Source organism: Zonotrichia albicollis, chromosome 18 (assembly GCF_047830755.1).
Source record: "Zonotrichia albicollis isolate bZonAlb1 chromosome 18, bZonAlb1.hap1, whole genome shotgun sequence".
Taxonomy (NCBI): Eukaryota; Metazoa; Chordata; class Aves; order Passeriformes; family Passerellidae; genus Zonotrichia; species Zonotrichia albicollis.
Genome location: NC_133836.1, coordinates 5,436,148 through 5,458,560, shown reverse-complemented (window position 1 = coordinate 5,458,560; position 22,413 = coordinate 5,436,148). Strand labels below are relative to the sequence as shown.

At 43.3% G+C, this 22,413-nt stretch overlaps 3 protein-coding genes across 7 annotated transcripts; 2 read left to right on the top strand and 1 right to left on the bottom strand.

Moving 5' to 3' along the window:
• The first annotated feature begins 260 nt into the window (after positions 1-260).
• Positions 261-3,325, top strand: XBP1 (X-box binding protein 1). The gene is given in 6 exon segments (XM_005488940.3): positions 261-544; positions 627-723; positions 800-931; positions 1,422-1,499; positions 1,502-1,585; positions 2,323-3,325. Coding segments are annotated over 6 exon segments (1,158 nt in total). The 5' UTR covers positions 261-335; the 3' UTR covers positions 2,881-3,325.
• Positions 3,099-11,744, bottom strand: CCDC117 (coiled-coil domain containing 117). The gene is made up of 5 exons (XM_005488965.3): positions 11,248-11,744; positions 10,610-10,660; positions 10,026-10,259; positions 8,519-8,656; positions 3,099-7,982 (listed from the first exon to the last, which is right to left on the bottom strand). The coding sequence occupies exons 1-5, from the start codon at positions 11,523-11,525 to the stop codon at positions 7,730-7,732; spliced, it is 954 nt and encodes a 317-aa protein (XP_005489022.3). The 5' UTR covers positions 11,526-11,744; the 3' UTR covers positions 3,099-7,729.
• A 70-nt stretch (positions 11,745-11,814) lies between these two features.
• Positions 11,815-21,782, top strand: LOC102064632 (solute carrier family 2, facilitated glucose transporter member 11). 5 transcript variants are annotated; one of them, XM_074553944.1, is made up of 13 exons: positions 11,815-12,308; positions 12,621-12,691; positions 13,675-13,773; positions 15,300-15,460; positions 16,134-16,258; positions 16,490-16,619; positions 17,111-17,259; positions 18,098-18,285; positions 18,795-18,905; positions 19,016-19,117; positions 19,632-19,707; positions 20,113-20,240; positions 21,144-21,782. In XM_074553944.1, exons 2-13 carry the CDS (start codon positions 12,638-12,640, stop codon positions 21,360-21,362), a joined length of 1,542 nt encoding a protein of 513 aa, XP_074410045.1. In that variant the 5' UTR covers positions 11,815-12,308; positions 12,621-12,637; the 3' UTR covers positions 21,363-21,782. The 5 variants fall into 5 exon arrangements, with proteins under 5 accessions (XP_074410045.1, XP_074410046.1, XP_074410047.1 ...); XM_074553945.1 differs by lacking the exon at positions 12,621-12,691 and having other exon boundaries at positions 11,816-12,308; XM_074553946.1 differs by lacking the exons at positions 11,815-12,308; positions 12,621-12,691 and adding an exon at positions 14,712-14,836 and having other exon boundaries at positions 13,678-13,773.
• The last annotated feature ends 631 nt before the right edge of the window (positions 21,783-22,413 follow it).

The window sequence follows — 22,413 nt, the reverse complement described above, 5'->3', positions numbered from 1 at the left end:
TTCAAGGAATTTCAACTCTGGCCACCGCCATCGGGGGCACGGCCCGGGTCCGGCCCGAGTCCCCTCGGGCCCCTCCCGGCCCCGCTCTGCCCTCAGAGCCGCCCGCAAGCCCCGCCCCTCGCCAGCGCCTCACAGCCGCAGCCCCTTGTCTGATGCAATTCACTTCCCCCCTTGCTCGCCACCTCGGGCCAATCACGAGCTCTCCTGGCTGTGACGTCACGCGTCGCAGCCAATGAGCGAGAGCCACGATGGTAGAAATCCGGGCGGGGCGGTGCGGGGCGCAGTCGGCCGTGCTGGTGACGCGAGCGGCGTGTCCCCTGTCCCGCCGTGCCGCCATGGCAGCGCTGCCCGGTGCCGCGGCCCCGCGGCTGCTCCTCATCCCTAGCAAAGCGGCCGAGGCTCCCGGCACCGCGGCCGCCCGGCATCTGTCCGTTGTCCTGCCGGCAGGAGCCGACCCCGGCCTCCCGGCGATGGAGACCGCGCAACCGGCCCGCAAGCGGCAGCGGCTCACGCATCTGAGCCCAGAAGAGAAGGCGCTGCGCAGGTGAGTGCGGGCAGCGGTGGCAGGGCTGCGGCTGTACTCGGTGGGGGTAAAGTCTCCCGCTGACGGCCGCTCTGCCCCGCAGGAAGCTGAAGAACCGCGTGGCGGCCCAGAGTGCCCGCGACAGGAAGAAGGCGCGGATGACAGAGTTGGAGCAGCAGGTGGTGGAGCTGGAGGAGGAGGTAAGGGGCTGCCGGAGATGCGGGGCTGGAGCAGGGGAGGAAGGGAGCGGCCTCCCTGCCTCACGGCTCTTTGCAGAACCAGAAGCTGCTGCGGGAGAACCAGCTCTTGCGGGAAAGGACGTGTGACCTCGCGAGGGAGAACCACGAGCTCCGCTGCCGCCTGGGGTTGGATGCTCTGAAGACGGAGGAGGAGGGTGACGAGTTCCAGGTGAGCCGCCTGTGTCCGCCCCCGCCTTGGGCAGAGCTGCCCCGATCCCGGGGCACCCTCGGGGCTTTGGGCAGGGATATGCCGGAAAGACCTTTGCCCTCCATATGGAGGCTGTCCTGAAACTCTGCGGGTGCCGAGTGGAAATGGGTAATGTGGGAGGTAGAAAGCTGACTAGTTCCAGGCTGGTTTAAGACAGTTTTCTCTGATTGTCTACCTTATAGAGATGAAGTAAAAACTGTTACAGTCATGTAGGTGTGTCTCAGATGTGGTGGAGAAGGTCAGGCTTTAATTTAAAAGTATCAAAATAAATGTGCAAGTGTAGGAAAGCTTTGGCTGACTTTGAAATTACCTTACCTTCAGGTTCCTACAGAACAAGCAAATAGGGAATTTTGTGTTGGAAGCCTAAGCAGAAGAATTATGATCCTGAAGATCATGTACTGTTCTGTACTGCCAGAACACTTGAAATGACTGAGTTTTTGTCTTGGTACAGGTTGTGAAGGAATCCCAGGTGGATGAGATCAGATTGGTGACCGGGTCCGCTGAGTCCGCAGCACTCAGACTACGTGTTCCTCTGCAGCAGGTGCAGGCCCAGCAGTCACCATTTCTGATAGTTTCCACATGGATTCTGATGGCAGTGACTCTTCAGACTCTGAGGTGAGCATCCAGTCCTATACAAACTGTCCATGAAATTCAGAATTACTGTAGATTTAAGATTAGTCTTGTAATGTTTTGATGTTAAATCATTTGGTGCTTTCTGTTTATTCCAAATCTTGGAATGCCATTCCCTTGCATCAGAACAGCTATGTCCAATGAGTACAGGAATTCACATGAAAAAACCCAGTGCCCCACAGCTTTAGTCATGTGCAGGTCTGCCTAAGCCAGGTTTTGGTCTGTGCTTTGTGTAGCCAGCAGGCACTATGGTGTTTGTACTTGATGGGTACAAGATCTCAAGGAGTTTCTAATAGTGGCTATAAATCTTAAATGCATGTGTAATTCCCTGGGGATTGCCAGAACCCTTACAGAAAAAGCTGTGGGCAAAGAATGACTGTGCCCTGGTACAGATTGCCCAAAAGGGTGTGGAGTCTCCCTCACTGGAGACAGTTGAGAACCATCTGGTGCAATCCTGTGCCACGTGCTCTAAGATGATTCTGCTTGAGCAGGGAAATTAGACCACATGTGGTCTACTGTGGTCCCTTCCAACCTGGCCTATTCTGTGAATTTCTGCAAGATAGGTAACTGCCTTAACTGTGTATTTGATGATATTCCTGGTAAAACAACTGTGATTGCATCAGTGTATATTAACTTCCACGTGGAGGTTAGTAGAGGCCACTTTTGGTGTTTGGCTGTAACAGTAGTAAACTGTCTTTCTAAAACTGTCTTTCATTTTGCAGTCTGATGTCCTATTGGGCTTTCTGGACAGTCTGGACCCAGAGTTGTTTCTCAAATATGCTGATTCAGAGTCAACGTGCCTGGAAAAGCTGGATGAAGAGATCTCTGGAGAAACAAATTCCATACCAGCCGCCCTCTCTCCCTCTTTGGGGTCCCCATCAGCCAAGCTGGAAGCCATTAATGAACTCATAAGGTTTGATCACGTGTATACAAAACCCCTGGTAGTGGAGATTCCTGTTGAAGTGGCCAACCAAACCAATATGCAAGTGAAAATTGAGAAAGAAAATCTCGCTTCATCTGACGACAAGGCCATCCCTGAAGTCCCAGTGTCTGTGAAGAAGGAACCTGTAGACAGCTTCATGCCTGAACTGGGCTTTTCTCATCTGCTTTCTTCTTGTCATAGCCTTGAAGCCTCAAGCTACCTGTTGGATGGCTGTAGTGACTCTGGGTATGAGGGATCCCTGTCTCCCTTCAGTGATACATCGTCTCCGCTTGGCGCTGACCATGCGTGGGAGGACAGCTTTGCCAAGGAACTCTTTCCCCAGCTCATCAGTGTCTAACCTGTAGTGTTAACTCCCTGTCAACAACTGTCCTGTCCTGCCAGGAAATCTGCAATGCCCCTTTGGGGTGTGTGTGGGCAAAATCAAGCCCATTCAGAAAAGTGTTTCTCACCTTTACCATGCTAGTTGATGGTATGAAAAAGCCTGGGGTGTCCTGTGCTGCCCTGGCTCCCCCCAGTCAGTGTTGGCTTAGGAGAGAGGCAGGTTTGTTTCTCAATAACTTGCTCATGCTCTCTGAACCTGAAAATGTTTTGTTTTCCAGTTAAAATTTTAACACCAAAAACTAAACTGGGCTATTCATGTATAGGCAACTGGGCTAGACCTTAATAGTCTCTAAGTCTTAAAGCTTCACTAAATGCTTGTTTTCCATTTGCTATGTAGAGTTGCTTTGTCCATTTAATATTTAACTGTATTGGTGCAATTAAAATGCAGTGCAGCTCACTGACCCTGTTTTGCCTTAGAACTCACTGGGGAGGGGAGAGGATCTGGGCCTTGGAGAATTTAAGTTCAGGTCCCTCAGTGTCTCATCCTGCCACAATATATTGGGGAGCACTGTTCATATGGTGTCTGCAGCTGGGTGCTTCAGCAGTTCCCTTTTGGGGACACTGGATGTGGTAGGTGGGTTTATGTGAGGGCCAGAGCAAAACTTTCAGCCTCTGTGAGGCAGGCACGTGGCAGGAGCTTGAAGTCTGAATATTCAAAAGTCAGGGCAGTTGTGGCACCCTGGTGGCCAGCAATGCTGTCCAGAATTCTCCATCTGAGGGGAGGTGGGTGCACAGGCATGGTATGAAAATGGTTGCAGGTTCTGTATTACCACAGGAAATCCTGAAGCATCAAATGGACTTGTCAGGAGCTCATTTCAAATACCACAGCAGGACTTCTCATTGTCCACATCCATTTGCTCCAGTATCCAATATTTATCACAATATTTAAAAAAACTTGGAGAGACAGAAGAAATTTTATACTGAAGATGAGAGCTGTTGCAGGTGTTGGCACAGCTGCTCTTGGTTTCAGTGCTATTTCATGTTTTGCATTCAGTTTTGGCAAAAATAACTTGGGGTGGGGAAAAAAGAAAACCAGAGATGTTTCAGTCAGTAACATTCAAGGTGACAGGACTGCTTTGGATTACAAGCTTGAGTAACCTAGTTTATAATGAAGGATTCCACCTGAATAGTGGGTAGAAGACTACAGCTGTGCAGTGTAACAAATTTAGACTGAAAATCCAAGTAGTCAGAAGAATAAATTGCTTTCCTTTCATGGTGGCAAATAGGGATGACTACAATAGTATCCAATTGTTGCATGTCCAAAAAAAGCAGAAGTGAGGATTTGATCTGTAGCTTTGCCATACATGTTGTAAGCACCCTTTTATGAAGCCCCAGCTCTTCCTGGCAACCATGAGCAAGCCATTTCAACATCTAAAAAATCCAAAGAAAATTGTATTACAGTCTCCTTTTCATCACAGTAGGACATGGGATATGCTTAACATTTCAGCCTCCTTAAGCACAGGAGACAGAAATGTTCAAGGATGTGGTCTTTACTCTTTACACTGTTTTGCTTCCCCTTCTCAACAGCTCTATCCTGGCGTGCTTTATCCTGACTTACTGCAAACACTGGTGTTAATAGTTGCTGAGACCTCTTCCACTAAAACCACAAAAGTAGTTCTTGTTTGGCATCTGGAAGCCTACTACAATGGAGAATCCCTATGAGCACTGGTATTTTCTACTAGAATCAAGTCTACTAAGATGGTACACAAAAAAAGCAAGTCTTACCTTCCAAGAAAATTACTAAAATTTGAATTTAAAACTCTACTCAAACATTCCTTAACTTTAAAAATACCTAGCTGAGTCATTTTCTTCTGAAGTAAAATAAAAGATCTCAAAACACAAGCTATAGCAACACTTTTTGGTACCCCTATTGCTTTGTCAGAGGTCTTTGGATCATGACAGACTTAAAATAACTTTTCCTTCCTGGCAGCTTCAGGTTTATTCTATTTTGCTGTTGCCTTCCCTTGTCCTAGTGAATATTGTGGAGGAAAAAAGGGGAATGCCTTTAACATAACATAGTAAAATTCAAATCTTCTTAAGCCAGAAGAGAACTTCACTGTCCAGCTGAAGGACTACACATGGACTCCCAAGGTTTTATCACTCTTACCAGGAATGAAACAGTCATCTAAAAAATATTTTAGAAAATTTATTGAAAACTGACATACAAAGGGTGATTTGGTCCCAAGAGAAGACAGACCAGAATCAGATCTTTAATATTTCAAAATAATGTTTTTTCTAATACTGCGTCGCCTTTGCCATCCTGTCTGTGAACAGCATTAATAAAAGTCTTTAATGAAGACAACAACAAATGAAACTCACAAATACAGAAGTCTGTAAATGCCCACAGCTTGATCTCCCATCCAGTCACCCTCTCCAAGTGATTGCTGCAGCAAGGATCTTGCTCAGTGCTCCTGTCACTTGGTGCCCACTCTTCCATCAATTTAAGCAACTCAACCCCTCTGTCTCCTATCACAAGGGCAGAAATGCATTGTGAAAAAATGAAAGCAAATGTTTTCTATCAAAGCAAACTTTTTAGACAATTTTTTTGTCCATCTCATAGTCTTTGTCAACAGTGCACCACTCTATTCTTGTTTTAGATGGCAGGTAACAGGTCAGTGATGCCCTACTGGCATTGAATTAAGAGGAAAAACACCTCTAAAAGTCAACCTTTGGTACCAACCTAGCAGGAAAAAAAGTATGTTTAAAAGCCATCCACAAGAAATTCTGCAAATCTGATATGCAATTTGGTGTTTTTAAGAGAAAAACAACTGCATCAATTGATGTATTTAGGCCTCCCAGAGGGTTTTTTTGCATCTTCTGTTGCAGTTTCAGTGTTGCTGAGATGGTTTCATAACATTTTTGAAATTTTATCCTTTTTTTCAATTTATTTAGGATTCAGAGCTTTCACCTAAAATACTTTAACTATAATCCAGCAAGCTAAAAACCAGTCACTTACTTGGAGGCATCACATTTTCTACCTGCAGTGACTACAGCTTTCTCCAAACTGACTGCTTTATGTTCTGCTCAACCACTGGAGCACATCAGAGGCTGTAGGTTTTAAAAGATGTTCAGCAGCTTAATAATACATAAGAAATTTTCCACAGTTCATGCAAAAGATTTATAGCAGACCCTGAAATGAAATTAGGCATTATAGCAAGATAGGCTGCACATGTTCTTCAACTTAATAAACCTTCCAGAATGCTACAGGTGTGCACTGGTTTCCAGAGTAATACCTACTCAAATGCTGGAGTGTTTTTAGTGAAACTCTAAAATGTTTTATCAAGAGACAGGAAATTTCAGACAACCTTCAACAAAAGCAGCAAGATAAACAGGGTTCAACAAACAGGTATGTTTTGAACAACCAGAAGGACTGCAAAAAGAGAAGACTGATTTTAAGCTTTCAGCTATGGGTTATTCAACAGTGAAGAATATTATCCCAAGGATTATCTTTCAGCTCTGCAGAGAAGAGTAGATTTTCTGCAGCTGCATTCCTGTGTACTTGCTCCTTTATGTTAGCAAGATGTCAAAACCAGATTGGGACATCGGACTCTGAGCAGAACCTGTTACTTGGAAAGGATTTCTTATAAAAGCCTCAGTTCAGGTATCTCTGAGAAAGCTCAAGGACTTATGAACAAAAGATAAAACCCTTAAACAACTTAGAAAACCTTAAGCATAACAAACTGCTGTGCACTGAGAAAAGGTACAAGCAATAGCTCATGGTGAGCTCCTTTCCTTGGCACTCTGTGCAGGGTACAAAGTTCTTTTGGCATACATCTGTACAAACAATGTGAGGCTATATTATTGGCACATACTGTGGCTTAAATTTTAGGTCTAGATTCTCTCAGGAAAAAGACAGGCACCTCCTTTAGCTCACCACCAAAGCCACCAAAGGCTGGGACTTGGGTACAGACCCAGCATTTGACCCTCCCAATGGCAGCAAGCACCATCATCCCTGCTAGCTCATTTACTTATCATGTTTACCCAAATCAATGGATGCCATTCATTTCAGCAGAAGTTACACTGCCCTAACTGACTTTCCAACTCCATGCATACAGAGAATCTCAGCACAATGTAAAATCTCTTTGCTGAGAACCACTTTGGGGAAGGGAACATCAAAAACCCACAAATAAAATTTAGAAGCCAATGAACCAAAGATGACTGAAGTCAGCAGGTATCCTGCAAGTTACAAGTGCTGGCTTTACTTTCTACAAAGCAAAAGACTTATGCTCAGCTGTAATATTCCTTCCCTAGCACCCCATGGACTGTGTAATTTCTACATCTGAGTTTACATAGTAAAGTCCAAACATATAAGATGGTGTGAAAAGCTGTATTACCAGAGGGACTGCTTTTCTATCCATGACTAGATTTGAAGATGTTTCTTCCTTTACATTTTGTAATTCAATTTAAACCAAATGGCCAAGAATAGTATGTGCACCAGTTTCAATGGCTCAGTAAGACAAAGGTGTGGCTTAAGCCACAGTTACATTCAATATTTGGATTTTATGCTTAACCAAGGGCAATTAAGAGGATATTTCACCACTAAGCAAGATGGAAAGCTACTTCCCTGTTCCAAAGGCCTCTGAATTACCTTTTCAGTAAAAATAAGAATATTTAACATATTGGAACAGAAATCTTAGGGTGTTTTCTGGCCACCCTATGATTGTGGTGTGCTTATGATTGTTAGTAAGAAAACAAAAAAACAAATAATATAACTTCAGATTCACACATCAAACCAGAAAAAATCATCAAAAAAACATCAACAATAGGCATCAGAAGCTCACCACTTCCAGTCTAAAGTCTGGCATCTACAACTCCATTTCTTCTTCTGCACACCCAGATATTCCCAAACTAGCATATGGATCTGGAGACATGGCAGTCTGTTGTGATCCAGGGAACGTTTCAGTCTGTGGGTCAAAAGGAGCTCTTGGTATTGGCTGCTTAGCTTGACATACTTCTGTACTCTGCTGCTTGAAGTTCTTAACAGAAACAGACTTCAGTTTATCTGTCATAAATTCAGGAAGAGGTTTCCAAAGCACAAGTTCCATAGAAGGACGGCTCCTAGAAGGGATGGAGTTTCAGTAAATTTTAAGTTTTCCAATGAGAACTATTAAATGCAGAAGACCTTCATCCTTTGAGCTAGCCTGGAACCATAGTCCAGAAAATAAATACCTTTTTCCCCGCCCTCTATTAAATTTCCTCTTCCCTATTCCCTAGTTCCCTTATTTCTAGTTCTAACCTTGTATTTCCTCTCTTTTTTTTTTTGCACCAAACTTGACCACTGTTGGTCACACTTCAAGATCTCATTTTGGAAATTCATATACAGAAACCCAAAACTGATACTGGTTCACTCCACAAATTTCAGTCTGTAGAAGACATGAGGAGTACAAAACACATACTTGATGACCACTACAGTCACACTTATTTCTTTTTTACATCAGGACAGTTTTTCCTCTTTGAACCACATGAATGATCTGTTACACAATGCTGGCTGCATCATGCAGTAATCAAGGACATCTCCATAAATATGAAACGAGGTCTCTCTTTTCATTTGCACATGTTAGCTACATAGCACCATGATTTCCTCCAGAACTTACATAGATTCTATTATTTTCTTTGTCAGGACTTCACCAAAATCCCTCTTCATCCCTTTCTTAAGGGTATCTGACAGGATAAGAGTGGGCAGATTGCTAACATTTCCATCAGCATGAACTTCCTCATCTTCATCAATTATCCTAGGAATGGAGGGGGAAGAGGGAGATAAACACTATTGAGCAAACTGTTATCAGGAACATCTCTGCAGACTACAGTCACATCTTTGTGCTCTGCTCTGTGCACATCTCTGACCTGGCCTGGGTACCAGGAGCAGCAGGGCCGTGCTAACATGAGTGAGTCTCTCTCTCTTGGGCCAAAACACCCTGAGGAGGACTCACAGAAGCCACTCAAACAGTAATGCCACTCCTGGTACCTGAGCTAGCTTTGTTACCCCTGTGTTATCCCAGCAGTGTCACTGCAAACATACACTGAGAGAAAATAAACTCCCTCCAAGGGGAACTGAATGATTCAGTCACATTACACAGGTGAGTCTCAGCTATGCAGCTGCTTCACCTGCTCAATTCCCCAAAACTGGAATTGAGAATTATTGCACTGAAAATAATGCTTCACTTTTCACAAGGCTGTGCCAGTTCCTGAGATTAAATCAGCACAAATTGGTGAAGTGTTTAGAACAAATGGAAGCATCTCCTTTGTTTTTGGTTTTTGTTTTATAGAAAATTTAGCAGTGTAGCTGGGAAGAATAGGGAACAATCCTCCAAGAAGACCAAAGCAGACAAAGACAGATAACAGAGACAGATTTCACTACTCTGATTTACCCATTAAAAAAATAACAGTCTAACAGTACCTTGCTTCTCCTTATGCATCATCTATGGAGTAATCTACAATTTTTTTTTTTTTTAATTTCTATAACTTTAGGCTTTTCTAATCATCTGCAGTGGTCATTTTAGATATTTTGGAATACCAGCTCACCTGCAATCACCTGATACATACACATGCCATTCCCAGAATCTTCCAAGGGCCAGAATGCACAGTAAATTTAATAAAAACTACAGCAGACTGTCTATAGCCACCCAATTACCCACATGACACCATCAGCAAGATGAATCTCAGCCTTATGTGCAGAGAGACCTCTTTGGTTCATGCTACTCCCTCCACTGACAAATTCACATCTATTTTAAGTTTAAATCACAGAACAAGCTGCAGTTGGTTGAAAAAAACTGAGCTGAAGCCTGAGCAGGTAGATGTTAGAATTTGAGCTTCTGGATGCTCACAGAAGAGCATTAAACCAAATTATGGTATATTGGAGCTGCATAATGATTGTGAGCAGGGTGTTATTTACTCAGCATCTCCTGCTCTAGCACCCAAAATTTCAGATCAGCCTGAAGACTCACAGGACCATAGGTAGCCTAAAATTAAATAATTTGAACAGAAGGTTGACTTCAGACTTACAGCAGTGTTATCACACTGCTAAGTGCTAGATTTACCCCTGAATGCCCACCAAAAAAGGGAAAGCTCAGCAAAGCCAGGCTACTCAATCCCTGCATTTACCTGTCCTCAATTTCCTGAAGTTTCCTGCGAGCAACCTCGCATTGCTGTTCCCCCATTGTCTGATCCATTTCTTCACAGGGAATTTCTAACATGGCAGTTTCAGGACCGCTGCCACCATACTGACTTGCTACCTCCCCAGCTGCCTGCTGACCTGCACAAAGAATCCATTCTTCAGTGTTGGGATTCAAAGGGCAATTTTTGGTTCCTGTCAGTCTCTTCTTCCGCACAGGACAGCTAGGAAACAAAGTAAGTTTACAACTGTCAAAAAAAGAAACGTGGCATTCTACAGGAACAAATGTAAAGTGCATTTCAGCAGCTTTGACACACTGTGGCAAAGCAACCTCAACAAAGAAAATAAATCCACATTGCTCTTAGTAAAATGTGAGTACCTATTCAGGAAAATCAGTGCCACACAATTAATTAGGGAACAGAAATGGATTTGGGCTCATGTGCAATTCAAGGGAAGAGCTCCAAAGGGAAACAATGATAGATTTCCTTCCTGTTTGTATTGTAGGTGAGATGTGCTCAAACAAAACAAAAAGCAAATCAGGATTTTTCAGGCTATAAAAGACAAATTAATTTACCCTTCTGCCTCTTCTTCTAGCTTATGCTTCCTTCCACATCGCACAGAGACACTACAAAAGAAAAACAGTTACTTAGCTTCAAATTGTATCTTTTGGTTACACTGATAGTGTCAAACAATATTTTTCCCCTTTTAAAATTTCATCTGAGATCAATGGTGACAGTGTGTCACCAGCTGTCATGGGAATAAAAGTTTGGGACAATAAATAACCACATTGTTACAAAGGAAGTCAAAGGTGGCTGTAATTGCTCAGTTCTCTGAACAGAATACCATGCTAATTTCTTCATTTCTTCTCCTTTATATAATTTAGTTTTCCATAAGGGACCAATTTTTTGCTCTAAAATTCAAATGCTTCAAGAAGCAATACATGACCCAGCTTGTGTCTCTTAATACTCTATATCACAGGGACATACTGAAAAAATACTAAAATAAACGAATTTGAAAGTACGCAAATATGCTGGTTCTTGCCTTTTAAACGGCTTCTTCATCCCCCACCAGCCAGCTTCAAGGTTCTTAACCGAGCACAAGACAATTTTGTAACCTCCTACCGGCGCAACACTGCTACAAGAAACAAATCCCAAAGCAAAGCACCCGCGGCAGTTCCCCCGAGCCTGGGCCCGGAACAGCTCTGGCACTTACTGGCTGCGGCTCCTGCTGAAGGAGCTCACCGGGGCCACCGTCAGCCCCTCGCTGTGGCTCCCGAGCGCGGCCAGCGAGGCCAGGTCGAAGCTGCTCTGCAGACAGAGGCCGGAGGGTCCGTCCACGCCGTCGTTTCCGATCCCTGCCATGACCATGCCGGGTGGCTGCAGACGGCCGTGGCCGCCGGCTAAGGGCTCCGGGGCAGCGGCCGGCGCTGTGGGGAGCTCCACGGCCGGGCCCGCCGGGATGCCCTGGAAGGATCTGCCTAGCGCTGCCATTTCCTGCTGCGGGGGGCAAAGCGCACATCAACGCCGCAATCCGCGCTGCGCCACACGCCGGCCCTGCCCGAGGCGCTCCCGCACGAAACCTCTTCCGCCCGTCGCGCTCACCCGGGCCGAGCCGGGCCCGCGGCTGCGGCCGCCGCTACAGCCCGGGTCCTTCCAGGCCTTTCGCCGCGATCCGATAAGGACCCGCGGGCACTGTGGGAGCTGTAGTCCCGGGCTCTGGGAGACCTCTGGGAGTTGTAGTCCCGAGTGCTGTGGGACCTATGGGAGTTGTAGTCCTGGGTGCTGTGGGAGATGCGCTCTGAGAGCGGGCGGGCTCCCCGCCGCAGCCCGTGAGGGGGCGCCGCGGGCTCTCCGCCGCCGTGGCCCGTGAGGGGGCGCCGCGGTGTCCCCGAGAGTGCCCGAAGAGCCCCTCTCTTGTCCGTGGCCCGTGAGGGAGCGCCCACCGCGGGCTCCCCGAGAATGTCTGAACAGTCCCTCTCTTGTCCGTGGCCCGTGAGGGAGCGCCCACCGCGGGCTACCCGCCGTGGCCCCTGAGGGGGCGCCGCGGGGTCCTGGTCCTGGCCCTGGCCCGTGTGGGGGCGCCGTGGGCTCCCCGAGAATGTCTGTACAGACCCTCTCTTGTCCGTGGCCCGACTTAATCCCCGCAGCGGGGCGGGCACGGTCCGGCAGCCAAATCCCGGTCAGCTGAGGAGCTCAGGCGGGCTCCGGGAGGTGGTGAGCGGAGCGGAGCGGAGCTTCGGGCGGCAGGAGGGAGGGATGGCGCCCCGGCACACGGTAACCGCCCGTCCTTGTCTTTGGTCGCGGGAGGCTGCGGGTTCTGTGCGGGGTTAGAGAAGGACAGTGCATGTACTCAGTGTAAGAGATGGGAAAGCTCCCTGAGGCTGCTGTGAGGCTTTATCGAAGTTGGATATCCCTGTCACAAAGTTCGGAACCCTTCAGGAGAGTCCCAATGGGCTGGGAGAAAAAATCCAAAACCAATCAAACAAAACGACAACAAAAAGTAAAGCTGTGTCTTAATACATTAGTAACTTAAGTTCTTTGGCACTTCTTTTTTTTCTGTAACATAATTTATTAAATTTTGCAAAGGAAATCTAATTCGGCCCATGCTCAGAATGGAGCACCAGCCCCTGCTCAGAGGGTCTAGCTCGCCCTGCAAGGTAAGCAGAACCATCCTGAAGGTGGATCCTGCAGAGGTTGTGGTTTTAGCAATGGTGTACAGATGTAAAATGTGTGGGAATTTCATATTAGCTTTTGAATATAAATACTTTAAGTGATTAGACTTGTAAGATTTTGCGCTTTCCTTGGACACCTGGCTGTATGAGAAAGTGGAAGCTGTAAAAGCAGCTTTCTGATTCTGGTGTTTTACATTGAATACAAATAGAATTTTGTTTGTGTCATGTTTTCGGAATGAAGTGAACGCCCTTATAAACTGTCAGGAGTTCAGAACACATGAGGCTGTTATCTGTGCTCTCTCCTAACTCCAATGTCAGACAGCAGACAGCATACCAATGTCATGAGCCCAGCTGATTTGGGCAGGAAGAACGAAAGATCTGTCATAATAAAACCTAAGTTATATGATGTATGTTCATTATTTTGTGTTGTTTGTTTATTTTCTGTTCCTTCTAGATTCCTGGCTGTACCCATAAAACACACAAAATAGGTTTACAGTACTTAGTTACTATAAGGGTCTGAGTGTGCAGTGCCAGTATTTACCACATCAATTTTGGTTTTTTCTACCATACTCACTGCAGCCCTTACTTATAACTCTTAATTCATTGCTTTGGTTGACATTCAGAGAAACACTTTTTATTCTTGGAAACTGTAAGGAAATGTTAATTGGATTTTACTTTAATAAGATCAATTTCAACTGGCAAATTTCAGGGAGGGAGGGAAGCAGGAAGTGTTGATGAATTATCTTTAGGGAGGACACAGCTCTGTCAGAATACAGTACAATATCGGGAATAACTCAGCATTTCTGGGAACTGGTCCAAGAATGAGAATGATGAAGAATTAGTCTACATACCTAACAATGAGAAATTCAGGGAATAGAAGTTTATTAAAAGAAATATGTACAGCCTTTATATATGAAGGAAGGGGAAATTTGATCACTGAAGTGTCTTGATTTTCTTTTGCTCCCCAGCTCCCCAGCTGGACGTTGTTCCTGGCTGTTTGTGCTGTTGGAATTGGAGGCACCTTTCAGTATGGGTACAATGTCTCTATTATCAATGCACCCACTCAGGTAAAAGCTCATCTTTTGTTCACTGTTTCCTCTCTGAGCTCGGCCACGAGGCCAATCGTGCTTTTGCTGTGATCACAGAGGGAACTGAAGCACTTCTTCCTCTCTTATGAAGGAATCTTGTTCATTTCCTAGGTGGTTTCATGTGCATTTGTCTGTGAGTACCTCCTGTCAGAGCTATTCTGTGTCAGACAAAAGTGCCAAATAGGCTACATAAATACCTTTATTATTAGAAGGATTAACTAAGTTATATATTTTTTGGTTACTAAAATCACCCAGAGCACTAAGGGTAGAATAGACCAGAACATTTTCAGTTGGAAGGGACCTACAATGACCATCTAGTCCAACTACCTGATCACTTCAGGGCTGACCAAAAGTTAAGTGTATTAACAGCACTGTCCAAATGCCCCTGGAGCATTGACTTGTCTGGGAAGCCTGTTCTTCTGCTTGACCACCCTTTCTCTAGGATATCACCACTGTTTCTCCAAATGTCAAATTTAAACCTCCCCTGACACAGCTTTGAGCCATTCCCATTCTTTCTATCACAGGGAGATAGCATAGTTACTATTTACAGGTGTCCATCACAAAGCATATTACTGAAAAAGATCTCCTTAGGGAATTAAAATGTTCCATCTGTAGTGGCTGAGTATCTTGTAAATATTTTCACTTGTTACTTGAGCGTTCTTTGCTGTAGCCTCCAGGATTCTGCATATTTTGTGGATGACTCAAGGATCTGAGCAAATGTTCTTGTGAAAGTGGTGGGTATCAGTTTTTTGCTACCAGCTGATTTATTTGCTTGGGAAACTGTGAAGACTGAATTTGCTTCAACATTGTATACTTTTTACAAAATTTAAAAGGAGCTGTTTGTGAAAGAACAGGTCATATGCTGGGAACAGAGGGAGAGTCCAAGAAGTTTATTCTTCTGTAGTCTTTGTTTGCAGGCAAAGAACAGGAGCCTCTGATTGCAGATACATGCCAGTTCAAGTGTTTCTAAAGGCAAATTTTAGAAAACCAAGCATGTGGAATAACAGCCTCAAAGTTCTGACACATGAATACTCTAAGAAAGGTGGAGTATTATTAGAGCTGAAAAAGGGATTTTACTATGACTCTTTGGATTACACTGAGGCAGGGAGATTTAGACCAAGTGTCAGAATAAGTCCCCTGACAATAAAATTTTTTAGGTTGCAAAGCCTCTGTGCTGTGAGAAGTTCCTAAAAACAGTAGGGCCAACCATCCACCCTGTTCAGAAGGACCTCAGAGTCTCTCATGGCAGTGCATGTCAGGGTTGTGTTTCTCCTCTGCTGCAGCACCTGAGGCAGGCACAAAGAGCTGCTCAGCAGCCTTTGAGGTGTGTGGGGAGTAGGAAACACAAAATCTTCCTTGTGGCCAAGGAAAATTCTGCCAGTCAGCTGATATCTCTTAGAATTAACCCCTAAAATTAATTTTCAGGATTGGGGTGCAAGTTATTTGTAGTGCTGTGTGTAGGACTGTACAAAATGCTCCACATTCATCACTCTTTTCTCCTGCAGCATATACACAAGTTCTTAAACGAGACCTGGAGCAGTCGTTATCACAGGGAGCTGAATGCAGATTTGCTGACTTTTCTTTGGTCTGTCATTGCTTCCATCTTTTCCCTCGGAGGCCTCTGTGGAGCCCTGATTGGAGGCAGCATGGCCATACGCCTGGGCAGGTCAGTTGCAGCAGCAGACATCAAAACAAGTTTGCTTTTCCTACCTTCCCACTGGAATAGAAAGTAAATAAATGGGAAAAGAGTGGGAGAAAAGAGTACCTTGGTGAAAGTGAAGGTTTTTTCACTTAAAAACTGAGTTTTCTAGTAGAATTTTACAGTTTATTCTAATGTGACTTTCAAGGATGAGCCCTGAATTCTGACCTTTGTCTTTGCATTACATTTACTGAAATCTGAGCAGGGGAATGCACACAGAGTGTGTTGGAAATGTGAGTTTCCCTCTGACACATTTGCAGCCCTTATGCCAGTAAGGACGTGCTGCTTCATCTGTTGCACTTCATTTGTTTAAATGAAGAAACCCCACTCCTACCTTGTCAGGCATTTCTGTCATATTTATACATTATTCTTATGTTTAGACATTTTAAAAACATAAGCAGTTGTATCAGATATCTGGGTTTCCAGGGGATAGCATGTTTCTTCAGTATAAAGTCCATTTATCTCCTCACATTATCAGAAAAAGAAAACTGTTTAAAAACCCACATTATTACAGATTTCCATAATGTCTGGGTAAGACATCTGGGGGTTTTTTGTTTGTTTTAATCAGTTTTTGTTTTTTCTGTGGTGTATCATTATTATTTTTATTTTATTTTATTTTATTTTTGTTCCTCCTTTTTAGGAAAGGAGCTCTTTTGATGAATAATGTTATAGCAATACTAGCCTCCATTTTAATGGGGATCAGTTTTCCTACAGGATTGTTTGAGTTACTGATTGCTGGAAGGTTTTTGATTGGCATAAATTCAGGTGAATGATTTCTTATTCCTACTATCAATAAACTATGGTGAATGATGAATTATTGTTATTTCTGATCCTTTAGGTTTTATGATGAAAATGTTCTGTAGTTTAGCTTGGAATCTGAAGGCAGCTAAATGAATAGGAAATTAATTAAGTCCCATTCTGTATGTGTTTTGCTTTAGTAACTCTTTGCAAATCAATTCCTATTGATAGGAAAATGTTTTTTCCATTTACTTGCAGGTGTTGGGCTCTGTGTGCAGCCTCTTTATATTGGGGAGTTTGCCCCAAAGCACCTCAGAGGTGGCTTGGCCATGGGGACTTCCATCTTTCTGACTGGGGGAATTCTGACAGGACAAATAATTGGTTTGAGGTAAGAAATGTTTGAGGGGTTTTTTTCCTGTTTTGTGTTATTCCTGTGTAAAGAATTCCAATTTCCTACAGCCCATTGCAGCACATTCCTTGTGGCATTGCGGCATTAGAATTCACACAAGGTACTTCAGGAGAAGAAAATCTTGAGTCACCTTATTCCTACAACTGCCATCAGTGCTGTGTCCTCAGGGGAGTAGTGTCAGTTCAGATGGGTCCCCACAACAGCATCAGTAAAGCAGCCACATCTGAGCTGAGTTCACGTTTTCTGCCAGTTTCTTGCTGGAGGCAGTGAATGTTGGCAAGGACTTGAGAGCAAAGGACTCACATTTCTGTATCACAGCACTAGCACTGCTTTTGTCCCCTGTGTGATGAGAAGTTGCTCAGGCTTCATCCAGCTGGAACTTAGAAATTCCAAGAGCAGAGACTGCACTAAATAGTAACCAATAGCAAATTATTCTATTTCTTTGCCTTCTTTTTCCACGTTTCTGACAGAGAATTATTGGGTGGAGAAAAGCACTGGCCTCTGTTGCTATCCAGCAGCTGTATTCCAGCATTAGCCCAACTGTTATTCCTTCCATGGTTTCCTGAAAGTCCCAGATATCTTCTTATTGACAGAGGTGATGAGCTGAGCTGTGCCAAAGGTAATATCTGTACTTTCTGTTCTCCAGGAGGGTACAATGAATATATTGAGTTCCAGATTCTCCTTTTATCTTTATCCACACAGCACAGTTGTATCCTAGTGCTTTTTGGCCCATGTTTTACCTCCAGTGAGCTTATATGGAAGAAGGTATTGAGGAACTCAGGAGCCCATAATGGGTTATGAACAAAACTTTATTATCCTCTTTCAAATGTAAGGTCATTGACTGAAGCTCCAAGGTGATTACTCTCAGTGGAAAGTTCATTATCAGGATCATCAAAACTCCTATTGTTGACCTTAAGGAGACAGATTGTCATTTGAGATATGTTTAATCATGAAGATTTTAAAGGAACCGATGCTGTATAGTCTTTAAGACCATTTGTAAAGATTTTAGTCTGGGATCCAAATGACTTCTGATTATATTTACCTTAGGAGAAGAATTTTCTGTCTTTGCTCCAGATCACTAACTGCATCCATTGGCAACATTACAGTCAAGGCCATGACAAAGGACTCAATATCTGCCTAGAATTTAAGCAAAATTAATCAAAATGGCAAGAGTGTCCTTTAAGGAAAAGACTATTTGAAGGTCTAAGGTTCAGATACAAAATATTTTGCCTGGTGAATATTTCAAGGCCAGATATTCCTCTAAAAAGAAGGAAAAAAATGCCACAGAATTCTCCAAATCCACCACAGTGAAAAATGTTGAGAAAACATCAAGGAACAAGCAAGTCACAACACAGATTTTTCATATCCTAACAAAAGCCAGGTCATAATGAAAAGAGCTTATTTCCCAGGAGCTGTGGGTAATAGATAAATGTAAATTATTTTTTTTCTATTTGTAGCTTTGAAGCGATTTCATGGTTCCTCAGAGTACCACAGGGAGCTGGAGGACATCCAGCGGGAATGCTTTGCCTTGGAGGGGGAGAAGCCCAGGAAGCCCTGGCAGTTGTTCACTGACCCTGCTGTGAGATGGCAGCTCATCACTGTCATCGTGATGACCATGGGCCAGCAGCTCAGTGGCATTAATGCTGTAAGAGTGAACAAACAGCTTAAATAATTACTTCATTTCCACCTGGTTTTCATCTATTTATTAACACAAAGGATCCACATAGAGAAGCTCAGCAAAATGGGATAAGTAGGAAAGAATATCCTTGCATTATTTTGTTGTTTCTCTTTAATTTTTTTTCTCATTTCTGTGTTTCTGATATGCAAACTTTTCTAAAGAATTACTTGATACCTCCTCGGAAAGGAAATAAAGGTGGATCAGTTTATCGAGTGTGTCTGGTTTAAGAATATAAAGCCTATTCAGTAAGTTGAATAATCCTCTTGGCTTTTATGATAGCAATGTGTTTACTTAGACCTGAATTTAACAGATTGTTATTACTGCTCATGTTGAATTAGTAACTCACAACATAAAGTACACTGATCTGTATGTTTGGTAGGAACATGACTTTGTTTCCAGACAATGTTTTAAATATCAGAAAAATCTCATTGTTTGTTTTTTGGTGGTTGTTTTTTTTGGTTTTTTTTCTGTTGTAGATTTATTTCTATGCAACTTACGTTTTTGAACAAGCTGGGATCGTGGCAGAAAAAATCCCATATGTGACACTTGGCACTGGAGTTTGCGAGTGTCTCACAGCCCTCTCCTGTGTAAGGAACAGTTTGTTCTACCTGCCAGTACAAACAGTAATGATTCTTCTTGAAGAATATTGGTAAAAATGAGATCAGTATATTAACAGAAGGTTGTATCTTATCCACAGGGTTTACTGATAGACTATGTGGGAAGAAGATGCCTTATCATTGGGGGTTATCTCCTCATGACTCTCTGGTGCACCGTTCTGACCTTCTCTCTGACTTACCAGGTGCAAAGGACTCGTTCCTGTTACCCAGTGTGAAAAGGGCACATGGTGACACAGTAAGGGGGAATGGGTTTAAACTGAGACTAGGGTTAGATGAGGCATCAAGGAAGAAATAGAGAGTGCTGAGGTCCTGGCACAGGGTGCCCAGAGAAGCTGTGGCTGCCCCATCCCTGGAAGTGTCCAAGGCCAGGTTGGATGAGGCTTGGAGCAACCTGGGATAGTGGAAGGTGTCCCTGCACATGGCCAGGGGTGGGATGGGATGAGCTTTAAAGCCCCTTCCAGCCCAGCCCATACTATGACTACAGAATTCTATTATATGATTTAGTAAAAATTATTGAATGAACACTATTTAATTTCTCTGAAGCAGAAATGTTAAATAAATTCGCTGTAAAAGAGTAGTGAAAGACTGCTGGTCTCAATTGAAATAAAATACAGAAGGAAACGTAACAGTTAAGCCAGACTTTAAAACTGGATTATCAAAATCTGAACTAAACCTTCTCATTGTCTTCTGTTTCAGGAGCTGTACTCCTGGGTGCCTTACATGAGCATGATGTGTGTGTTTGCCTTCATCTTGAGCTTTGGGCTGGGCCCAGGTACTGCACAGGAACGTGTGTGAGTGGGGAAGGTCTGGGAGGGCTGGGGTGTCACACAGCCAAGAGGCCTTTGCAGAACCCAAGTGAGGCCATCCTGCAGCCCAGAGCTGAGGCTTACCATTGCTGATTCTGGGGGAGCTACACATGAGGGAGGGCTTAGCTCTGCCCTTCAGAGCACAGGGGTTCCACACTTGTCAGAAGGGGCCTGCTCCCTGATCTGTGCTGCTGAAATGGGGCTGTGTTTTAGTGGGAAACTTCCTGCAAGGGCAGCAGCCTCAGAATTGTGCTGTTAGAAATTATAATAGATCAGCTAATGGCATATACAAAAGCAATCAATCTTTTGTAGCATTGGAAGTACCTCAGATGGACATTTAGCACAATTCTCTGTTTCTGAACCATCCCCAGGTGGCATAACAAACACCCTGACAGCTGAGTTATTTGTACAGTCCTCACGTCCTGCTGCCTACATGATTGCAGGCACTGTGAGCTGGATTAGTTTCTTCACAGTTGGGATGCTCTTCCCCTTCATAGTGGTGAGTATGAACAGCACAATTCCCATTTCACCTGCTCCCAGCTTCCATCCCATTGCTTGTATTGCATTACATACACTTGTATATATAATTCACACTTGACCAGGATGCACACTGTCCCTCAAATGAGTTTAACTAGATTCAGTCCCTCTTAAAAGTATTTTTTGCACATCACAAACCTCAATATAACATGATAAATGAAAAGTAAAGGAATGCAATGGAGGGCAGTGCTCATGTTCAGATGAAAAAAACAGAAGGTATCAAAAGCAGAAAAACTTAATCAGATACTGAGATTTAAAGAAAACATTTTTTAATAGTGCCTTGTGCTTTTATGGCAAAGTAACGTTCAGGTGGTACCTGTGGCCAATAAGTCACATCCCTGAGAAATTGCTGAACTGAGAGTTCTGTAAGCAGATTATGAGGAAAGGCAAGACAAGCTTTCATCTCCAGCTTTGTATTTTTAGTTTTAGCACATGTTCTTGACAGCAAAATGAGCAGGAACAGCATGAATCTGGGTATCTGGATCTGCTTGTCCTTTCTTCATGGTTTAGCTCTGCTTCTCAGTAAGACAGTTGGTTTTTTGTAATGCACAGCATTGAAAAATATTAACATTCATAGAAATTTAAATTACATATTATTTAAACTATGTGACAGATAGCAAATGTTGACTTCTAGATTGTGACATTTGACTGTTTAAATGGTTTATCTTATTTTAAAAATAAAAGCCTATTGCACAGCCCTTGACAGTCATTTATCTAAAAAGTTACAAGTAAAGATTAGGTAGAATGACTCCTTTTAGAAAAACATCTGAGCAGCAATGTTAAGTGTAAATGGAAACAAAAAGCTTATTTTCTCAAACCTACTATTATTACTCTTGAAATATGTTGCAATCACATTTATTTTCAGAATGGACTGAAGCAGTATTGTTTTGTGGTGTTCTTATTGGAGTGCTTCTTTGTTGCTGCTTTCATCTTCCTCATAATTCCTGAGACAAAAAACAAATCTTTTCTGGAAATCAAAAAGGAATTTAACAAGCTTAACTTTGGAAAAAATGCCAGGAAAAAGGAAACAGAGCTTTATGAAAGAAGACAACTCCAAGATGAATTTTTAAAGGTTTCTGCATAATTTCACAAATGCAACAGAACTTCAGTGAGAATTACGAACCTTGTAATCCATGATCAAGTGGCTTATTAAATCTTCCTGTGTATTCAGAGAAAGTGTAACTAAAGGCAAGTTAGCACTGCTGTTAAAACATGTATTGCTGAAATACTATTGACAACATATTGTATTATCCACAGAAAACTTGATCTTTAGCTGTAACCTGGTGCTGTAGGGATGCAGAAATGCCAGGGAGGATGTTCAGAGAGCTCCTCTGGCAGATTTCTGCAGAGAATTCAGCAATTCTTGCATTTCAAAGCCCTGTATTGAGTTTGGGTCATTGGGCACATCCAAATGCTTTGCTGAGTGTAATATTCTGAGTTCTTGTTAAGACCTACACAAGAACAGATAGCTGATATTTGAAACATTATATTTTATGTAGAAATAGTGTAATTTAGTTTCTGTTTTTCCAGTTATGTAACTTTGAAAGCCCTAAAGACATTCCTCATCCAGTCCTACTACTGTACTGTGCAACGAAAGTACAGCACTCTCTGATTACTGGTATTTGTAATAAAAACTTTTATCCTGATAAAAGACTGCCTGGGGTTTCAATTTGGTTTATTCTTTCCCCTAACCTATCATCTTAACATTTTAAACTATGCAACAGGGTAAAACGTCTAGTTTTGGAGGTTAATTCCCATCAGACTGAGATCTACATACCCAAAAGCATGAAGGAGCAGAGAGGACAGATGACAGGAATTAAATACTTTTTACCTTTACAGGGAGCCTGTAGGACATGCTGAATGAGCCTTCTGCCCCCTCTCCAGTATTTTTTCATGGACTCTTTTTCAACTTAAAATAAATTCTTCACATGTTAGGAAGTAAGAAATCTCACATCTGGAGTTTGTTTGTGTGCCTCTCTGTTATTTGTTTCCACACCTGCCACTGCCAGGACAGTGGCTGACCTTACCCAGTGCAGCCTCTCCTGGCTGTAAGCATTTCCAAATGCCATCTGTTACCCAAGTGCTGCAGCAAGCATGGGATTTCTTTTCTATTTAATTTTCCTCCTCTCAGAATT